Source organism: Gossypium arboreum, chromosome 12 (genome assembly GCF_025698485.1).
Source record: "Gossypium arboreum isolate Shixiya-1 chromosome 12, ASM2569848v2, whole genome shotgun sequence".
In the NCBI taxonomy this organism is placed as follows: domain Eukaryota; kingdom Viridiplantae; phylum Streptophyta; class Magnoliopsida; order Malvales; family Malvaceae; genus Gossypium; species Gossypium arboreum.
The window spans coordinates 68,222,083-68,241,725 of NC_069081.1; the positions used below are offsets into that span (position 1 = coordinate 68,222,083).

A 19,643-nucleotide genomic window follows, 5' to 3' on the forward strand; every position below is an offset into this window, starting at 1 on the left:
TAAGCAATGATAGTGTGACGACTCTTGACAATATTAAAATGTGCTTTCATATAGCAAATGGATCCCAATAGAGCAGTGGTAGATGACGTAGAAAGTAACGCACCTGCTCCAGCAAAAGGAGCGGTGCCTGTAACACCCCGAACCCGAGACCGTCGCCGGAGTCGAACACGAGGTGTTAACAGACTTCAAACCACTTATTGAGAATTTCCCAGACAAGCTGCCAGTCTGTGTACTAGTCACTTCAAAAATCATAACTCGAGTTTTACAACTCAAAAATCAGTTTTGTAATTTTTCCCTGAAACTAGACTCATATGTCCATCTACATATTTTTTTCTAGAATTTTTAGTTGAGCCAATTAGTACAGTTTATTAGTTAAAGTCTCCCATGTTACAGGGGTCGACTACACTGACCTTCGTGCGTTACAACTCGAATAACTCCCTGTGCAGGGCTTCAATACTGATTCCGTTTGTTTCTATAGAAACTGGACTCAAAGATGAATTTATAAATATATGGTATTACTCCTAATTATCTCTGGTTAATTTATAATGAATTTTCAAAGTCAGAACAGGGAATCCAGAAACCGTTCTGGCCCTGTTTCACGAAAACCCAAATATCTTTTAACATACAACTCATATGACCGTTTCGTTTCTTCCATATGAAAATGGATTCATCAAGGTTAATTTACATAATTTATTCACTATTTAATTCCATTCCTACTATTTTTAGTGATTTTTCACATCCACATCACTGTTGCTGCCAGCATCTATTTCTAGGGTAGGCTTTCTCTAACACATAGTTTCTATGATTCAACCGCCCCTTTTTCATATATAATCCAAAATATAATCATGGTGACCCATTATAATGGCTGGTCATTGCCAAACATTTCCGTGCCTCTTAATGAGCATATACATACCAAATGATTATAACATTATGCTCAAAACATTTATAAGCCATTTTCGCATGGCTATTCAAAATTTTACATACCAAGTTCAAACAAAACATAATAGCCTATACATGCCGAAATGTACTCCAAGACTAACTACGAAGAAAATACCAAAAGTTGTTAGCCAGTGTGATGACTTCGATGACGGTCCCGAATACGCAAAAGGTCGAGTCCAAGAAACCTAAAATAGGTGACAAGCAAACACCGAATGAGTATATAACTCAGTAAGTCATAAGCAATGCACTAACAACCATTAATAACATTATCGCAAGAGGAAACAAAATGGAACGAGGCTAATTACTCCATTCAAACCGAACTATACCATAGTTCCTTAGACCTTTCGATTCAATCACATACCAAGTTACACATTCACATTCCATATACTAATCAATAGGACATTTGAAGCATTTTATACACCATTTTGTTTTCGTCACAATCATACATCTACATGACCTTTCACTCATTCCGCGATAATTCTTATGTACGTGACTTCAATTTACATTGTCACATAGGTTCAAACTTACCAAGCTCAACCCCAAATATAAACATAGCGCCTACTAGCCATGAACTCAAGGTACTTACCCGATCCGCTGTCCGTGATCAACTCAATAGTGTCGCACACTCAGTGTCAATAGTGATTCAAAAGCATATAGTGAGTCCGCACACTTAGTGCTATATAATCAACTCGCACACTTAGTGCTATATGATCAAACTCGCACACTTAGTGCTGTACAAGTTTTACACCCGCACACTTAGTGCCATTCTCATGATCACAAATGTTTATACCCCGCACACTTAGTGCCAAAATCAACAACTCAATACATCTCACCTCTTTTCCTTTCATTCAATACTTCCATCACCACATACACACATGTATATAAATTCATCATTCCTTTTGGCATAATTACATAGACATTATGTCTATTCAAATCAATACAAAATATATGCTTAGTGACTTACCTTGTGTTGGGTAAAACAGTCCAAATCGGCTACTCGATGACCTTCGTCTTTCCCTTGCTTGATTCTCCTTCTTTAACTCCTTGAGCTTAATCAATAAATCAACTAGTTTAACCATCTTGCTAAACATTCATAATTCAATTACACATGCATATGTATGTTTGTATATTCGGCAACCATCCTCACTTTTTACCCATTTAGTCAATTATCTAAGCCATGATAAGGCTTCAATACGGTTGCCTCTAACCGAATGCATGCACACCAATCTACTTCATTTGGCCGAATATGCATGTCTATGTTGAGGCCAAGTTTACACTTAATACCACACACAAAAAAAAAAACAGCATATATTTTACTAACTAACGCATTACATATTGTAGCTCAATACACATCTCTCATTTACTACATAACCGAAACATCATCTCAAGCAATATACACCTTGAAATAGTATATATGTCATACCAATTCACCATGTGCAAACATATATTCATGTAGGTGCAAGGGCGAATCTCAAGTTGTTTATATCCAAGTATAAACACATATCCAAAGCTCAAATCTTACCTACCATGCAACATGCATGAATCATACTTATGGATATACCATGACCGAATACATCACAACACCATAATTTTGGTCATGATTAAGCAAAGAACTTAATGTCTTACTCAAAAATACTAAAAGAAAGTCCAAGAGCCATCAATCCACCATCACATATACCATTAACAAGCTTCATATTTAACATGCAATGGCATTAACACAAAATCCACCTTGGCCAAATACCATCCCCATGATATAACAAAGATTTGAACCATGGGCTAATAAGAACATCAAGCTAGTAACTAAAAACATGCATGAATCTCATGGCACAACCTCAAACATACCTTAATCTTGATGCAAGTATAGCCAAACCCTTCCTAATCCTCTTCCAAACCAAACATGAAGCAAAAATTCCTCTTCTTCCCCACTTTGGTATTTTCGGTCAAGAGAGAATGAAATGGATGAGCAAAATTTTTTTTCCTTTCTTTTCTTCAATGTACTGCAATGGGGGATTCACTCACACACATTTTTTTCTTTCTTTATTACCCATACTTATTTGTTTATTGTTTCTCCCTAATGCACCAACAAAACATGTTTCATGACATGTTTAGCCCATACTCCTTGTCATGGCCGGCCACCTCCTATAAAAGAGGGATATTTGACATGCAAGGCCATTGTTTTGCATGCATGCTTTAATTAGTCATCACATTTCCCCATCATACTTTCAAAGCTTTCTACTAGGTCCTTTCTAGTGAAATTCACATTTATAACTCTAAATCAAACATCAAAAATGTCACACACGAATTAACACATATCATAAGCATCAAAATGAGCATTAAATTATTTTTATGCCTCGGTTTTGTGGTCCCGAAACCACATTCCGACTAGGGTCAATTTTGGGCTGTCACAGTGCCATATGAAGTAGGCCTAAAACTATTAGTAGAGGAGAAGGAGGCAGAGAGGCCTTCCTCCACATGATGAATGGATGGTATACGGAGTTCATTCGAACAAACTCGAATGCTCAACCTCCCCCACCTCCCTCAAATCCTCAACCCGCACCTGTGATGCCTCAACATATGGATTTCATGAGATTTGCTAGAACAGCTATTGATAAAATTCGGAAACAAGGTGCTGAAGAATTTAAGGCAAATGCCAATGATGACCCTGAAAGAGCGGAGTTCTGCTTAGAGAACTTGATATAGGTATTTGATGAATTGTCATGTACACCCGAGGAGTGCTTAAAATGTACCATATCCATGTTGAGAGATGCGGCGTATCACTAGTGGAGAATGTTGATATCTGTAGTACCGCCGGAGAGGGTTACTTGGGAATTTTTTCAAGAGGAATTTTGATAGAATTACATTAGTGAAATATTCATCGAACAAAAGTGTAACGAATTCCTAGAATTGAAACAAGGTCATATGACAATCAGTGAACATGAGAGAGAATTCGTTAGGCTTAGCACATATGCTCGGAAGTGTGTACCCTCCAAAGCTAAGATGTGTAGAAGATTTGAAGCTGAGTTCAATAAGGATATTAAGACATTAGTGGGTATTCTCGAGTTGAAAGAATTTTTGGTACTCGTTGAATGGGCTTGTAAAGCCGAAGACTTGGTTAAAGAGAGGAAGAAGGTCGAGTTTGATGCAAGAGATACAAGAAAGAGGTACATGAGTAAGTCCTTGCCATCCCTGTCTAAGAAGTCTAGAGAGATGTATTCTCGTTCACATGTGTTAGCTAGACATTTATACGGGAATTGTAAAAAGTACAATTCAGGTTTTAGATCTCAGGCTACATCTGTGGCAAGCGTGGGTAACACTAAACCTTCCAAGGCTGAATGTCCGCAATGTAGTAGACATCATTCTGGAAACTGTGGATTGAGTGAAGGATCATGCTTTAAACGTGGTTCTTTAGACCACTTTATAAAGGACTATCCCGAGATGATGGAAAAAGAAAGATTTCAGAGTCTAAGCCCGAGTACCGCAGCTTCTAGGGGAAGACCCTCGAAAAATGCTGGGAATGGGTCCGGTAGTAAGAATGTGACGCGAGATACAACAGTGAGGTCTGAAGCTAGGGCTCTGGTTAGAGCCTATGCCATATCTGCACGCGAAGACGCAACTTCTCCTAATGTAATCACTGGTAAATTTTCTCTCTATGATACTAATGTTATTGCTTTGATAGACCCTGGCTCCACTCATTCGTATGTGTGCATAAAATTGGCATCTAGTCTGAATATTCTTGTCGAGTCTATAGAATTTGTAATTAATGTGTCTAACCTGTTAGGAAAGCATGTGACAGTTGATAAAGTATGTAAGAAATATCCTTTAATTGTTAGAGATCATTGTTTTCCGACCGACTTAATGTTTTTACCGTTTGACGAGTTGATGTCATACTGGGTATGGATTGGTTGACCTACATGAGGCTATAGTGAATTGTAGATAGAAAGTTATGGAACTAAAATGTGAAAATGGTGAAATTCCTCGGGTTGAATCAGATGATGTAGATAAGTCACCAATGATGATATCTTTAATGGTTGCGCAGAGATATATGAGAAAGGGGTATGAAGCTTATTGGCATGTATATTGAATACAAAAGAATCCGAATTGAAAATCGAATTAGTGCCTATTATGTGTGAGTATGTGGATATATTTTCGAAGGAATTACTGGGTTTGCCTCTAGCTAGAGAAGTTGAATTTAGTATTGGGCTAATGCCAGGGATGGCACCCGTCTCTATTACCCCATTTAGAAGGGCCCCAACCAAACTGAAAGAATTGAAGTCACAGTTACAAGAATTGACTGATAAAGGTTCTGCAAGACCAAGTTTTTCGCTGTGGGGTGCTTCTGTACTGTTTGTGAAAAAGAAGGACAGCTCTATGAGATTATGCATTGATTATCGGCAACTTAATAAGGTGAAAATCAAAAATAAGTATCCTCTTCCAAGGATTGATAACTTGTTTGATCAGCTGAAGGGAGCGACGTGGTTCTCTAAGATAGACTTAAGGTCCGAATACTACCAGTTACGAGTGAAAGAGTCTGATGTGCCTAAGACTTCCTTTAGAATGAGGTATGGCCACTATGAGTTTCTTGTTATGCCATTTGGACTAACGAATGCTCCTGTAGTGTTTATGGATTTAATGAACCGAATTTTTTAGCCATATTTAGATAAGTTTGTTGTAGTGTGTATCGATGATATTTTGATTTATTCTTGAGACGAGGCAAAGTATGTCGAGCATTTGAGAACTGTTTTACAGACTCTGAAGGATAACCAGTTGTATGCCAAGTTTAGTAAAAGCGAGTTTTGGCTTCGAGAGATTGGATTTTTAGGCGACATTGTTTCAGGAGATGGTATACGAGTTGATCCCAGTAAAATTTTTGCTATTGTCGAATGGAAGCCGCCGAGGAATGTATCAAATTTAGGAGCTTTTTGGGTTTAACCAGTTATTATAGACGGTTTGTGAAAGGATTTTCGATGATAGCCACCCCAATGACAGTTTTTGCAAAAGGATGTTAAGTTTGAGTGGACAGAGAAGCGCCAACAGAGTTTTGAGAAACTGAAAGCGCTGTTAACTAAGGCACCAGTGTTAGTACAACTAGAATCAGGGAAAGAATTTGTGATTTATAGTGATGCATCCTTGAATGGATTAGGTTGTGTCCTTATGCAAGAAGGTAAGGTAGTAGTTTATGCTTTGAGGCAACTGAAGCCCCATGAGAAGAACTATACTACGCATGATTTAGAATTAGCCGCTATTGTATTTGCTTTGAAGATTTGGCCGTATTACCTATTCGGGCCATGTCTATTCAGACCATAAAAGTCTTAAATATCTAATGACTCAAAGGGACTTGAACTTGAGGCAATGAAGATAGCTTGAATTGTTAAAAAGATTATGAGCTTGTGATAGATTATCACCCCGGTAAGGCAAATGTGGTTGCTGATGCACTTTGAGAGCTATGAATGCAAAGTTAACCCTATCTCATGATGGTACAATTCTAGCAGAGTTAAGAGCTAGATTGACTTTTCTTCAACAGATTTGTGATGCTCAGGAAGCTGATAAGGAGTTACAAGCTAAGAAAGCTCAATGTGAGTCGAGCAGTAAATCAGATTTCCAGAGAGATCCTGATGGTTATCTAAGGTTCCGTGGAAGGATTTGTGTTCCGAAGAATGCTGAGTTAATTCGGAATATTTTGCATGAGGCTCATAACAAAGGTATGTCAGTTCACCCGGGTAGCACAAAAATGTACAATGATTTAAAGAAAATGTATTGGTAGAATGGCATGAAAAAAGATATATCTGAATTTGTATCGAGATGGTTAATTTGCCAACAAGTAAAAGCCAAACACCATGTACCTTCAAGTTTACTTCAGTCTATCTTAGTTCCTAAATGGAAATATGACAGAATTACTATGGATTTTGTGACTGGCTTGCCGTTGACACCAAGAAAGAAAGATTCCGTATAGGTAGTGGTTGACAGATTAACTAAGTCAGTTCATTTTATACCAGTACGTGTTGATTATTCACTTGATAAGTTAGCCGAACTGTATATTTTTGATATTGTGAGACTTCATAGAGTACCTTTATCTATTATTTTGGATAGGGATCCGAGGTTCACTTCGCGATTTTGGAACAAGTTACAAGAAGCTTTAGGTACAAAGCTGAATTTTAGTACCGCTTTTCATCCCCAAACTGATGGACAATATGAGAGATTAATTCAGACACTCGAAGATATGCTTAGATGTTGTGTTCTTGAATTGCAAGGTAGTTGGGAAAAGTACCTACCTTTGGTTTAATTTGCCTATAACAATAGCTATCAAATGAGTTTAAAGATGGCAGCTTATGAAGCATTGTATGGATGTAAATGTCGTACACCATTGTATTGAACTGAGCTCAAGGAGAATAAGATTCATGGGACAGATTTGATAAAGGAAATCAAGGAAAAAGTGAAGGTAATTTATGATTGTTTGAAAGCGGCGTTGGATAGATAAAAGTCGTATGCAATTTTGAAAAGGAAAGAAATATAGTATCAAGTTGGTGATAAGGTATTCTTGAAAGTATCCTCATGGAAGAAGGTTTTGAGATTCGGTAGAAAAGACAAGTTGAGTCCTCGTTTTATCAGACCGTATAAGGTTATCGAAAGGATAGGGCCTGTTGCTTATCGATTGGCTTTGCCAACTGAATTAGAAATAATTCACGATGTGCTTCATGTGTCCATGTTGCACCACTATAGATCTGTCCCTTCACATGTGATTGTACCAACTGAAGTTGAAATCAGACCGGATATGACTTATGGTGAAGAACCTGTTAAGATCTTGGCTCGGGAAGTCAAGCAATTGAGAAACAAAAAAGTTGCTCTTGTGAAAGTTTTATGGCAAAGACATGGGGTTGAAGAGGCTACATGGGAGCCCGATGAGGCTATGTGGAAACAATATCTGAACCCTTTTACTGGTAAGATTTTCGAGGACGAAAATCCATAAAGGGGAGAGAGCTGTAACATCTTGAATTACGGCCTAGTCGGAACAGTGGTTTCGAGACCACAAATCTAAGATAGAAATAATTATTTTATGATTTTCATGAGGTTTATATTATGAATGCATGCATTTCATTTTACGAGTCTAGGGATCTAAGTGCAAATATGTGAAAGTTTAGGGGTCAAAATGTAAAATTTCAAAAGTATGATTTATGGACCCATTTGAACAATTTGAATAATAAATAAGTTAAATTTCACATTATAGATCAAGAAAAACATGAACCGGGACTTGATCGAGGAAAGAATAAAGTACACGACGATTAAGCTCAACCATCATCATTTTGTACCAAGGTAAGTACAGATGCAAATAATGTGGTGTTGTAGCATGTTTTAATGCTATAATATATTGTAATAAATGTTTTATTGTAATTATCAGTTATATGCTTGCTGATTGTTATGAAAGCATGAAATTGGTGTGGAATGGCCCTATATGGTGTAACAAATGAATGTGCAATAAGATGACTTTATGAATATGTGAGAGTGCCATGGTATGGAATAATTGTGTGCTTGAATATGTCATGTTTCATGTTATAAAGTATGTTTGAATGTATGAGTGACTATGGGTGACTATTGGCTTGGAAAATAGCCTTTAAATGGTCCACACGGGTAGGCACACGAGCGTGTGTCTAGACCGTGTATGACATATGGTCTACCCTATGGGCGTGTTGAGTGGTCATGTGTCCCCTGCACCTAAAATTCCTAAGTCAGTATGCATGGTAGTAAACACACGGGCAGAGACACGGCCGTATGTCTCCGCCATATGGAGGACACGACCTAGCACACAAGCGTGTGCCTTGGCCGTGAGCCCCTAAATGAACGATGACGTCATAAACAGAATGTCTAGGTTTTTGGACAGGGGTAATGACATGGGTGTGTCTAGGCCGTGTGAGGGACATGGGCGTGTGCTCGGTCGTGAGAAAACCCCTGTAGGTTCGAAATGAAAAATAAATTCTAGGAATTCCACACGGCTATGGGACACGAGCGTGTCCCAAAGCACACGGGCATGTGTATTACCTCCACTCGGGCGTGTGAGGCTTAAACCTAGAAACTTTCTTAGAATTTTCTTAATTTATCGGTTTAGTTCCGGATTGCTTTTAATGCTTGTTATGTACCTCGTAAGTCCATAATAAGGATAATATGATCTTATTTGATTGGTTTTATTTTGGAAAAAATTTTATGACCTGTATTTTGCAGAGATGCCCTCTTTATGTATGGTAATACCTCGTACTTGTCCCAGTCTTAGGTACGGGTAAGGGGTGTTATAGGTTTGCTTCTGATTTAGGTAAACTGATATATAATTGAAAGTGACCATTAGGTGATTTGTGAATGTAAAATTTGGCTTGAATGGAATGGCTTATTTTGATATTTGTGGTCTTGTAGTTGATAGTATGGAATTAGCATGAATTAGGCTTGGTTGAGGTTGGTTTCAATGCCTATTTATGTCATGTTTTGTGTCATTTGGTTTGGTATAGGTAAATGCATTTTGGGTGAGAAAGATGGCTTGGTTAATAACCTATTTTTGTCCACACGGATAGAGACACGAGCATGTGCCTCAGTCGTGTATGACACACGGTCAAGTGACACAGCTGTGTGTCCCCTGGTGTTTAATTAAAAACCAAGTCGGTATGCTCCACACAGCCCAACACACAGGTGTGTGTCTTGGCTGTGTGGCATAAGTTAGTATACCTTACAAGTTTGGCACGGCCTAGCACACGGCATGGCACACGGGCGTGTGTGGCCATTTCGAATGGCACATGAACTGGTCACACAGGCGTGTGGTTGGCCGTGTGACCCAAGTTAGAGAGTTACACAGGTTGGGAAATGGCCATGTGATCCCATTTTGAATGTCCACACAGCCTGTGACACGGGCGTGTCTTTGGCCATGTGAGACATACAGCCGGGCCACACAGGCGTGTGTCCCTTGTATTTTTCAAAATTTTCTAAGTGTTTCAAAAAATTTTTGAGTTATCAGTTTAGTCCTAAACCAATCCAAATGCATGTTTAGGGCCTCGTGGGGTCATATTAGGGACAATGTGAATGATGTTGAATGATGATTACATGGAATTTGAAAATGTATATGAAATGTATGTTTAATTGTATAATAAGTCTGGTAATGCTTTGTAACCCTATTCCGATGTTGAATAAGAGTGAGGGGTGTTACATGGTAGGTCTCCATGGTGTACCATCGTCCGTTGTGTCTGATAGGTATCCAAGATTTACCTCTAGATTCTAGTAACAATTACAGCAATCATTAGGAACCATGTTAAAATTTAGCACCGCGTCTCACCCTCAGATAGATGGCCAATTTGAAAGAGTAATTCACATTTTAGAAGATATGATGCGTTGTTTTGTGATCGATTTTGGGATAAATTGGGAAATATATGTTTCTCTTATTGAATTCGCCTACAATAATAGCTACCACGGCAGTTTAAAGATGTCTCCTTTCGAGGCCTTATATGGTAGAAGGTGTAGAACACCTATTTATTGCAAAGAGTTAAGCGAAAGAAAATTCGTGGGTCCAGACTTAGTGCGTGAAACTAAAGAAAAGTTATCGTCATTCACAACCACTTGAAGGCCGCTCAAGATTGACAAAAGTCCTATGCAGATTTAAAGAGAAAGGAAATCTCTTCGAGGTGGGAGACAAGTTGTTCTTGAAGGTATCCTCTTAGAAGAGGATTGCACGATTTGGCTAGAAAGGAAAGTTAAGCCCAAGATTTGTGGGACCTTATGAAATCTTGGAAAGATTTGGTCCGATAGCATATAAATTGGCCTTGCCTCCTGAACTATCAAATATTCATAATGTCTTCTATGTGTTAATGTTACAAAGATATAGATCCAACCTAAGCACGTAATACAAGCTAAAGAGCTTGAGATTGAACCAAACCTATCTTACGAGGAAAAACCAGACTGTATTTTGGCCAAAGAAGTTAAAGAGGTAAGGAATAAGAGAATTTCCTTAGTAAAGGTATTGTGGAGAAATCACAACACTAAGGAAGCCACTTGGGAAAAGGGGAGCATAATTAAAGAGTAGTATCCACAACTGTTTTTAGGTATAAATTTTGGGGATGAAATTTCCTAAGTGGGGGAGAGTTGTAATATCCCACCCGGCGAAGTGTAGTACTCGAGTATTGTTAATTAAACTAAGGCTTATAGTATGACCCCTGAGTAAGGAATGGGTTAGAAATTTATCAAGTATTTACGGACTGTGAATGCGCCCCTAGGTGAAGTATTGATTTAAGTGAGCTTTGAGGTTTGGCAGACTCTTCGTTAGAGTATATGCCGCCCCAACGAATAGATAAAAATAGTGAGACATATTTTTAAATCCCTGGACTGATAAGAACGATGAATATATTGTTATCTTATTCTCTAATTTAACTATTTAGTTGGCCTAATGAGGACTAGTCAAGATTAGACAAAAGTTTCTGAAAATGAAAGGTCGCACATTTAAAATGAAAGAGAAAACTATTAGTCACGGGTACCGAAGGAAAGTAGTGGAGGGAAAATAAGCTTGTCCACTAAGTTTTCCTACTGTTTCCAACCATATAAAGCCAACCTTAGCTTCTTAAATAAGTTCTATATTTTTTTTGGCAATTCATACTTCATTTAAGTAATTTTCTCTGTATTTTCCGAGAAAATGACAGAGCCAAGGACTACTTAGAGGGTTAAAGTTCATTGTAATCAACTAAGTTCACCATTGTGAAACCTGGTAAATAATGATGAACTCTTACTATTTTTGTGATTATTTATGAGGCCTAAGGTCTCATGCTTTAGGGACAAACTATTAATTTAAGAAAGGAAACTTCCAGATTCTGGGTTTCCTAATTAAGTGCTCTTGAAAACTTGTTTAGTTTTTCTGAAAAACATGATCTGATAAGTTAACTATTTATGTTATAGCTCAAGAAACTCCCAAAAGCTCTTGAAACAACGGCAAGGGATCTACTGTTTAGTCTTTTCTGTATCTTCTGGTGAGTTCCTTCATAACTACTGTATGTGTTGTACATAACTGGTTCAAGGTAAGTTTACCTAACTAGTGAACGGTCTGGCTTTGCATGTCTGTGTAAGAAATAAAAAAAGGGTCTTACTTCGAGCTGAGTCATTTCCCACTTTATAATAAAAAAGAAACCATATGATCAGAACAAAAGAAGTGAATTCATGGTGTTTCCTTCGTTGCAAAGAGTAATGAACTAGTAGATCGCGATACATGAATGATGTTATGTAATCTCTCGTAAGGGAAGTGTAATGAAAACCAGATTGGCAAAACGTAACAGAGAAAAAAAGAATGAACGTTACAATATGTGAAATACAGGCTAGGGTTTTGGCTAGCACGAAGAAGGTTGTCTGCATGAATGCATGGGCATAGTATACGCGCCAAAGTGAGTCTTACTCTATTAAAGTCTATGCAAGTTCAATATTCGCCAATAGGCAAGCTACTTGAAGTTAGTCTACGCGGTGTCTTCACCAATTGGTGAATTGTAAGTCCCATTGAGTTGGGAAGAGTCCCTCTATCTGTGTGACGTATAAATATTCTATTGTTGCTTTGGAACTCACTAAGTTCTATGAACTTACTCCGTTTATCTTCCCTTCTCAAGACCATTGAAGAAATAAAGGAACCTTCAAGGTCTATGCCAGATGATATATTATGTGTAAGGCTTATAGTGATTTTGTATTATGCATGACAAATGAGAGTGGCATCAAGGCTTGAAATATGAGAAATAATATTTTGTAACTAAATTTGTATCTACCAAATAGCGTCCTCTCCTTAAATCTTCTCAATGAACTTTTGTGTTTTAAAGGTGTGTAGGCCCTTAAGTTTAAAAGTTTTATTTATTACTGCTATAGCAAATACCTTTTTTTCTTTTGTAAACTTAAGATTTTGCCAATTTCGTTACAGTAAAGAAAGGCTTCAAAGTTGTAACACACCATTCCTGGATCCTCCTTAAGGGTCAGGGATGGGGCGCTACAACCAGAAACTTGTAACCTTGCATTTTTTGGATTAGTCACTTCACTAACACATGATAGATGGAAAACATGGCCCTCTTGTGTAATTGAAAAGTAATGTGGTCACACGTCATTTGTCTAAAATAGAATCATATTGGGAGAACGAATTTTGTCTCAAAGAGATTAAGGATGTCCTATGAGGGTAACACACATATGACAAGTTGGATGAACACTAGATAGAGTAGCACGATAAAACACATATGCCTAGTCAATTCCTATGCTAGCTCGGTATATCCTTGATGGTTTGCATTTGATTTGATGATGTGAATATATGAAAACGATGAATAAGAGTAATAGATCGCATGTCTATCCGTAATGAATGTGTTTTCTCATTATGCATAAGAGATGACTTAGAGGTTAAATTTAACTTCTTTGAATTATTATTTAATTAAATTGCAATTAAATAATTGATAATCAAAATGGAAATTAAATTAATTCGTCATCATAATTTCATAAGACAAGGTAATTAAATTTATTTACTTATAGATTCTAATACAAGAAAGTCATCATGATTTTAATGAAAATAGAATTTGGTTGACAAACTAATTTAATAAAGTAATTAAATTAATTAATCAATTAATTAAATAATATTTTAGGTATAGGAATAATGTTAGTTGGGTTGAATAAATTATATGAACTGATTTAAAGACCAAATAATACATATAATTATACTCAATACATGATGATGCCCAATTAAACCTGGTGCAAGGCAATGGTCGACAAACCCTTCTCCCCGAAAAGGGTATTGCTACCACCTAACATAAAAGTAAAATAAAATGGTGAGATACAATGTTGAAGAAAAAATGCGCCATCCAATTAGGCATGATCTTTGCAATAGCTTTATAATTAAAGTTGCACAAACTAATCAACCGGTTTATCTCGGAGATAAAAACAATACTTGTGTTGTTGATTCCCCTAAGCGGTCTCTCACTTTCTACAAAGCCCATTACACATGTGCATAATTTGTCTTTAACCAAAGCCCAATAATAGTGATAGAAAAGGTTATGAAAGCGATCTAAAACCGACATCTTGTAAGACCCAATGGCGAAAACATCCTTGGTTTACAATATCTGTATGATATGAAAAGATTACTATCTTGATTGCTTTTATTTGAAAAGAATTTTTTTGCAAAACATTGAAGATCAATCTTACATGAGTAATATATTGTTGTAATTTTAAGACCACTCATTCCAAAACTGGGTGATGAGGAACATAATCTTCCATGGGAACACTAGCACTTAATTTCGATTGCTTCACTTTGTGTTGGATGAATAATTGAGTCTCATGGAATCTTATCCTTTCCTATCAAGCTTTTCTCCACCTTTATTCTTAAACTATTTCTACCTTTATTGAGGTGAATCAGAATATTTCCTCCTTCATATATATATATATATATTGGAATATTTCCTCCCTTACATATATATATATATATATATATATATATATATATCCTCACATATATATATATTATCCAAACTTAGTTTTACGACTACTAAATAATATGTTTCTTAAAATACATGTTTAAACTTTATAAACGAGAATGTGAATGTTGCATCCAAGATTTCCACCCCATAAAATAAAAAATAAAATGAAAAAGCAGGAGAATTAGAACAAAAAAGCGACTGTTTCTTTTCCTAATAAAATTATATCACCATTTTATCAATGTCCTTCCCACTCATGTAGTGGATGACGCAACTTGCACCTTTCATATCCAAAACATACTTCACTTTAACATAGGCATGCCCCCATGCCTGCACCATCTCAACTATACTATTCTTAATTAAATACTTCACCACCCCAACACATTAAGATCACCATACAAGATATTCTTGTCCGGATCTCAGTTCAGTATAACTATGCTTAAAAGTGACAATATACGACACATCAAACCAATGCAAGTAGCCCTTGAAATTGGGATCAATGTGTCACTCAAATCACACCCCAACATATCTACAAATACATACTTTGGAACCGGGTACATTGCCTAGACAGGTAGGTTGTTTACAAGCGCGTTATTAAAAGCGGGACGCACAACCCTGCTTCCTCGCCCATAACTGGTTGGAGCAAGTTCAACTCTCCATATCGCTCCAGTACACGCATCCTACAGTCCTCAGCAGCCATCTGCCCAGTTGAAAATGCACCATGAATGGACCCTGGGTAGCTCATACTGGTTGCCTCCCCCGCAAAGAATATGTTATCCACTGGCACCCTTAGCCTCTCATACAGGTCATGGGACATGCCTACTGCATCATAGCTATAGGAGCCTAGTGTGTTCACATCTGTGCCCCATCGAGAAACAAGATACTGAATCTGTGGTTTCAAGATCGACATTATAATTTAGTTAGTACGATTAGAATCCTACAGAATCTGAATGATCAATTAGCAAACAGAGGAGTATACACAAATTTGTAATCTGACAATATCATAATTGAATTTAGACATTGAATAATGATTCCATTCTGTATACATGCAAGATCGAAGCAACAGACTAATTTAAAACACAATTAATCAGAAGCACCCAACAAATTTAGAACACAATTATAGCTTCGAAAATTTGACTCACCGGGGCCCATGCCTCTGGAAGGATCTTCTTGAGCTGCATAAAAGCAAACTCCACAGCAGCTTCATCAGACATTTTCTCAATGTCTCTGGCCAGCTGCCCAGCAGGCATATAAACGAGGACAGAATGACCTGTCGCCTTATGAAGGTTTAGAAAGTAGCTGCAATGATAAGATGTGTCAGCAACAACTCCCAAAAACTCCACATTAGGCCAAAACACCTTGTCAAAGTGCAATATAATTTTATTCTCAATTCCCACTCCAAGTTCATCAATTGCTGCTTCCTTCCATTCAGGAAGCCTTGGTTCGAACTTGATTGTCTTGGCTTTTAGTACACCTAGAGGAACAGCAACGATAACAGCATCTGCTGCAAATGTAGTACCGTCTTCCACAGTAACCTTCACTCCAGTGTAACGCCTCACAATGTTTGTAACCCTAAGGACAAAGGCATTTCAACGATGGACATTAGCTGACAAATTCATCCACGCTAAAGGACATACAAATCAGTGAACTATTCAAGTTAAATTACCTGTGGCTCAAGCGGATGTCAATACCTTTAGCCAGAGTGTTTATGACAGGAAGATAGCCCCTGACCATGAGTCCGTGACCACCAGGTAATAGCTCTTCCTAAAGATAGAAAATAGAAACAAAAGTTGTAGGTACAGAAAGTCAATGTAGTTGAGGAGCATCATAGTAAGTGGAAGTAGAACAAGTAAGAATTTGGCAAAGTACATGAAAATGTTGTTTTTTTTTTTTTTTGGGGGGGGGGAGGGGGGGTTGTTTGTGAGTCATCCTATTTTTTATTGAAAGATTTTCATTCATCATGTACAAAGACAACAACCCTAAATACGTTCAATAGTTCATGAACATTCGAGACCTCCATTATGCATTTGACTTCCTATAATTTGCATAAGAAAACTCATCTCCACTATAATCTTGGTGCCTCATCGAACAAAAAGTCAAGAGGGAAAAAAACATCAAAAGCAATTCAAATAAAACCTCAAATTTCTAAGTATGAAAACCTGCCTGGTCCCAGCTTTTAAGGGAGATGGTATCAGCATCCGAAGCAAACCAACCTTCCATTCTGCATACATACCACTGAAGTACCTTATGTGCAAGCCCTTGCAACCTGTAGATTAACAATTAGATTTTGAATATTCCCGCTTTCAAAGTTGTAAAATAGGAAATGAGTAAAAAGATATTGAATAACAAGTCATGTTTGGTTAGACCTTAATGCTGGTCTTCTTTCGAAAACAATTGAGAAAGCACTACTTATGGACATGTCTTCACTGTGCTCTTGTCTCACTTTATTCGTCTGCAATCACATAACAAAAAGTGACAGCAACATCAGATTGAGAAAGAACATCATCACGGTTCTAGGATTCTAAGAAAAAGGAAGAAAATAATTATAAGTTCTGTGCAGTAAACAATGTTAGCTACTAGAAAGATATGCCAATAAAACAATATAGAAAACTTGCCTCTTCCAAAATGCACTCAAATGTTTCTCCAACCTTAGTGACCAATTCCTGTGGAACTTGATGACCATCCATATCAAAAAGTGCATAACTGCAGCAGTAAATAAAAATCAGCAAAACTGACCATTTGCAGCATAAGTAAATGTACAATATCATCATAAGTGTAAGATTATTCCTTAGGAGTGAAACTCCTTTTCTACCCAAGAAAAAGCAAGACCGCTTTTTCTTATACACCAGACGAGAAGTTCCGACATGTACAATAAAAAAAGAGGTAAAAAGTAGCAATTAACATGTTCTGACCACCATATAGAATCAAAGACTAGTCCCTTGAATAAATGTTTCTCACCTCTCCAAGTCATGGTCATACAGCACAGAGTTATCACCACTAGTCCGATAAAGTGGTAGTCCAAGTCTACTGATCAATGGTGCCAAGGGATTTTCTTTCGAAACTCCATGCAACCTGAAAGATTTGTATTTTTGGAAGTATTTAGTCAGATAAAATTCATTCACACAATTGAAGAGTATTTGCATGTACACAAATAGAAAGAAAAAAAAAAAACAGCAAGTGTACCATGAAGCACCAAGGTCAACAGGAAAACCAAATGAGTAATCAGTATGAACTCGACCTCCAATTCTGTCCCTGGATTCTAACACCGTAACCTAAAAACACAACCAAATTCTGTCAAACGTAAAGAAACAATAAAAAATAAGTCCAAATGAGCAAAGCTTCCATCTTTAATGAGACACCAAATGCTTAATGTTTGATTTGGTCAAGTGAATTCGAATCTTGAAGAAGTGACGAACATGACTTATAGGATAACGGAAAGCTCATGGCCAAATATACCGTCATGCATATATAATATAATAAAAAAGAGAAAAACTTCATTGGATTTAGGCTCTGCTTTGTACGGAGGATGGAAAAAGTGAGAATGGGAAACTTCTCAATCTAATGATTAAACTACAAAGTAAGAAAGTGGCTATGAATCTTAATCATTTGATTAAGAAATTATCCATCCACTTTTCCATCCTTCATATCAAGCAAATAGAGAAGCCCCAAATTTAGAAGATTTAGTTACCTGAAATGAGGCTTCATGGAGAGCACGTGCAGCTGCAATTCCAGCCATTCCAGCCCCAATCACGATTACTGAAGGTGTTCTTACAGGCCTCCTCGCCCCATTTGGATAGCAAATACCTTCCAAATAGTTACCAAAAGTTTTCTTTTATTTAATTATTATTTTCAGCTTGTGCCAAATTTCAAACGAAACTTCTAATATCATGAAAATTAGCAGAAAATATAGTAAATGTTAAATAAAAAGAATGAGATCCTTATTTCATCAGCATCAACATGGCCCCAATACTTCATAATTTTTATGCATGTATATTTAGACATGATTTCCACTATCAGCTCAATATTTTTGTACATACATCCATTGATAACTTTTTCACTATATTCTCAAACCTTAAAATTTTTAAAGAACATTTCTTTAAATATTTTTTCAATCTAACAAAAGCAAATCATACTGAAAAAAAAATTGTCCTTGTATACTTCAAAAAACATGACACAAAATCTTTGATACGTTTTAAATAAATAATGTTTTCTAAAAAATTTGAATGTTTGAATTTTAAGCTTGCCTATTAAATAAAAAATTCCGTACATAACACATAATCACTAGTCAAACATAAATAATTTTAAGAATTAAAGAAAAAGAAAAGCTAATAATGTTAAACTAACTTAAACAACCAGTCACCTCATTTTTATTAATATAATCGCATGTTGTCAAATGAATCACGGTGTCAGATAAGCTGCATCTCCAATTAATTAAACAAAACTACCGACAAAAAAACAGAAAGAGAAAGAGAAAGAAACAACGAACCTCCACGCAATTGGTGATTACTCTTGTCCGACGACTCCATGGATTAAGATCGGGATTAGGATTTAGATTTAAGATGTAAGGGAGGAATATGATTGGAATTAGAATTAAACAATAATAATAAAGGCTCAGTTGATTTTTTTTCAAATTTAAATAACGAAGGAGGTAATTGAGGGGAGTAATGAAGAATAAAAATTAAAAGACACGTTATAAAATGGTTGGAACAATTCAACGAAGAGAAGCAAGTAAAACCCAGATTTCCCAACCAGCTCATGCGATTTCCTTTCTTTTTCCGATTCTATCCCTCCTCTTCGTCTTTAATCCCCGTTTTTCCAGAAAGAAACCGGCAATGATAATAAGATCTCAAGATCGAAACGAGAATTTTAAATCGCCGGAGTTTTGAGATTATGGGGATATATTTGGAAGCCGGAGATTTCACAAAAGAGGGAGAGAGAAATGGAAATAAAATTAGAAAATTCTAGAGAGAGAAGGGGCGTTTTGGATGAATCCTTGTATATGGCTTGCCTTAATTTATAGAGTCGCTTTGCCATCGTGAAAAAAAAGAGCGCCAAGTGTTCCCACTCGCGTAGCTGAGAATGAACTGTACGCGCTTTCTTTTGAGACCACGTGGTTATATTTTAAAGGTGCTTTAAGATATTGAAATTAGTTGAACCATGACGAGAGGTGTGTTAGTTAAACGTGTACATAAAGCGGTGAGGGTTGTGAGAATAAGGGTGTTTCAGTCATGTGATAAACGTCTCCAGCCTGCTGCGTTACTATTGTTA

At 36.9% G+C, this 19,643-nt stretch overlaps 1 protein-coding gene across 2 annotated transcripts; it reads right to left on the minus strand.

Moving 5' to 3' along the window:
• Positions 1 to 14,559: 14,559 nt before the first annotated feature.
• LOC108483444 (polyamine oxidase 2-like) lies at positions 14,560 to 19,380 on the minus strand. 2 transcript variants are annotated; one of them, XM_017786845.2, is made up of 10 exons: positions 18,862 to 19,380; positions 18,064 to 18,179; positions 17,559 to 17,647; positions 17,334 to 17,447; positions 16,991 to 17,078; positions 16,742 to 16,827; positions 16,539 to 16,641; positions 16,042 to 16,139; positions 15,518 to 15,947; positions 14,560 to 15,264 (listed from the first exon to the last, which is right to left on the minus strand). In XM_017786845.2, exons 1-10 carry the CDS (start codon positions 18,899 to 18,901, stop codon positions 14,956 to 14,958), a joined length of 1,473 nt encoding a protein of 490 aa, XP_017642334.1. In that variant the 5' UTR covers positions 18,902 to 19,380; the 3' UTR covers positions 14,560 to 14,955. The 2 variants fall into 2 exon arrangements, with proteins under 2 accessions (XP_017642334.1, XP_052878671.1); XM_053022711.1 differs by having other exon boundaries at positions 16,042 to 16,135; positions 16,535 to 16,641.
• Positions 19,381 to 19,643: the final 263 nt, after the last annotated feature.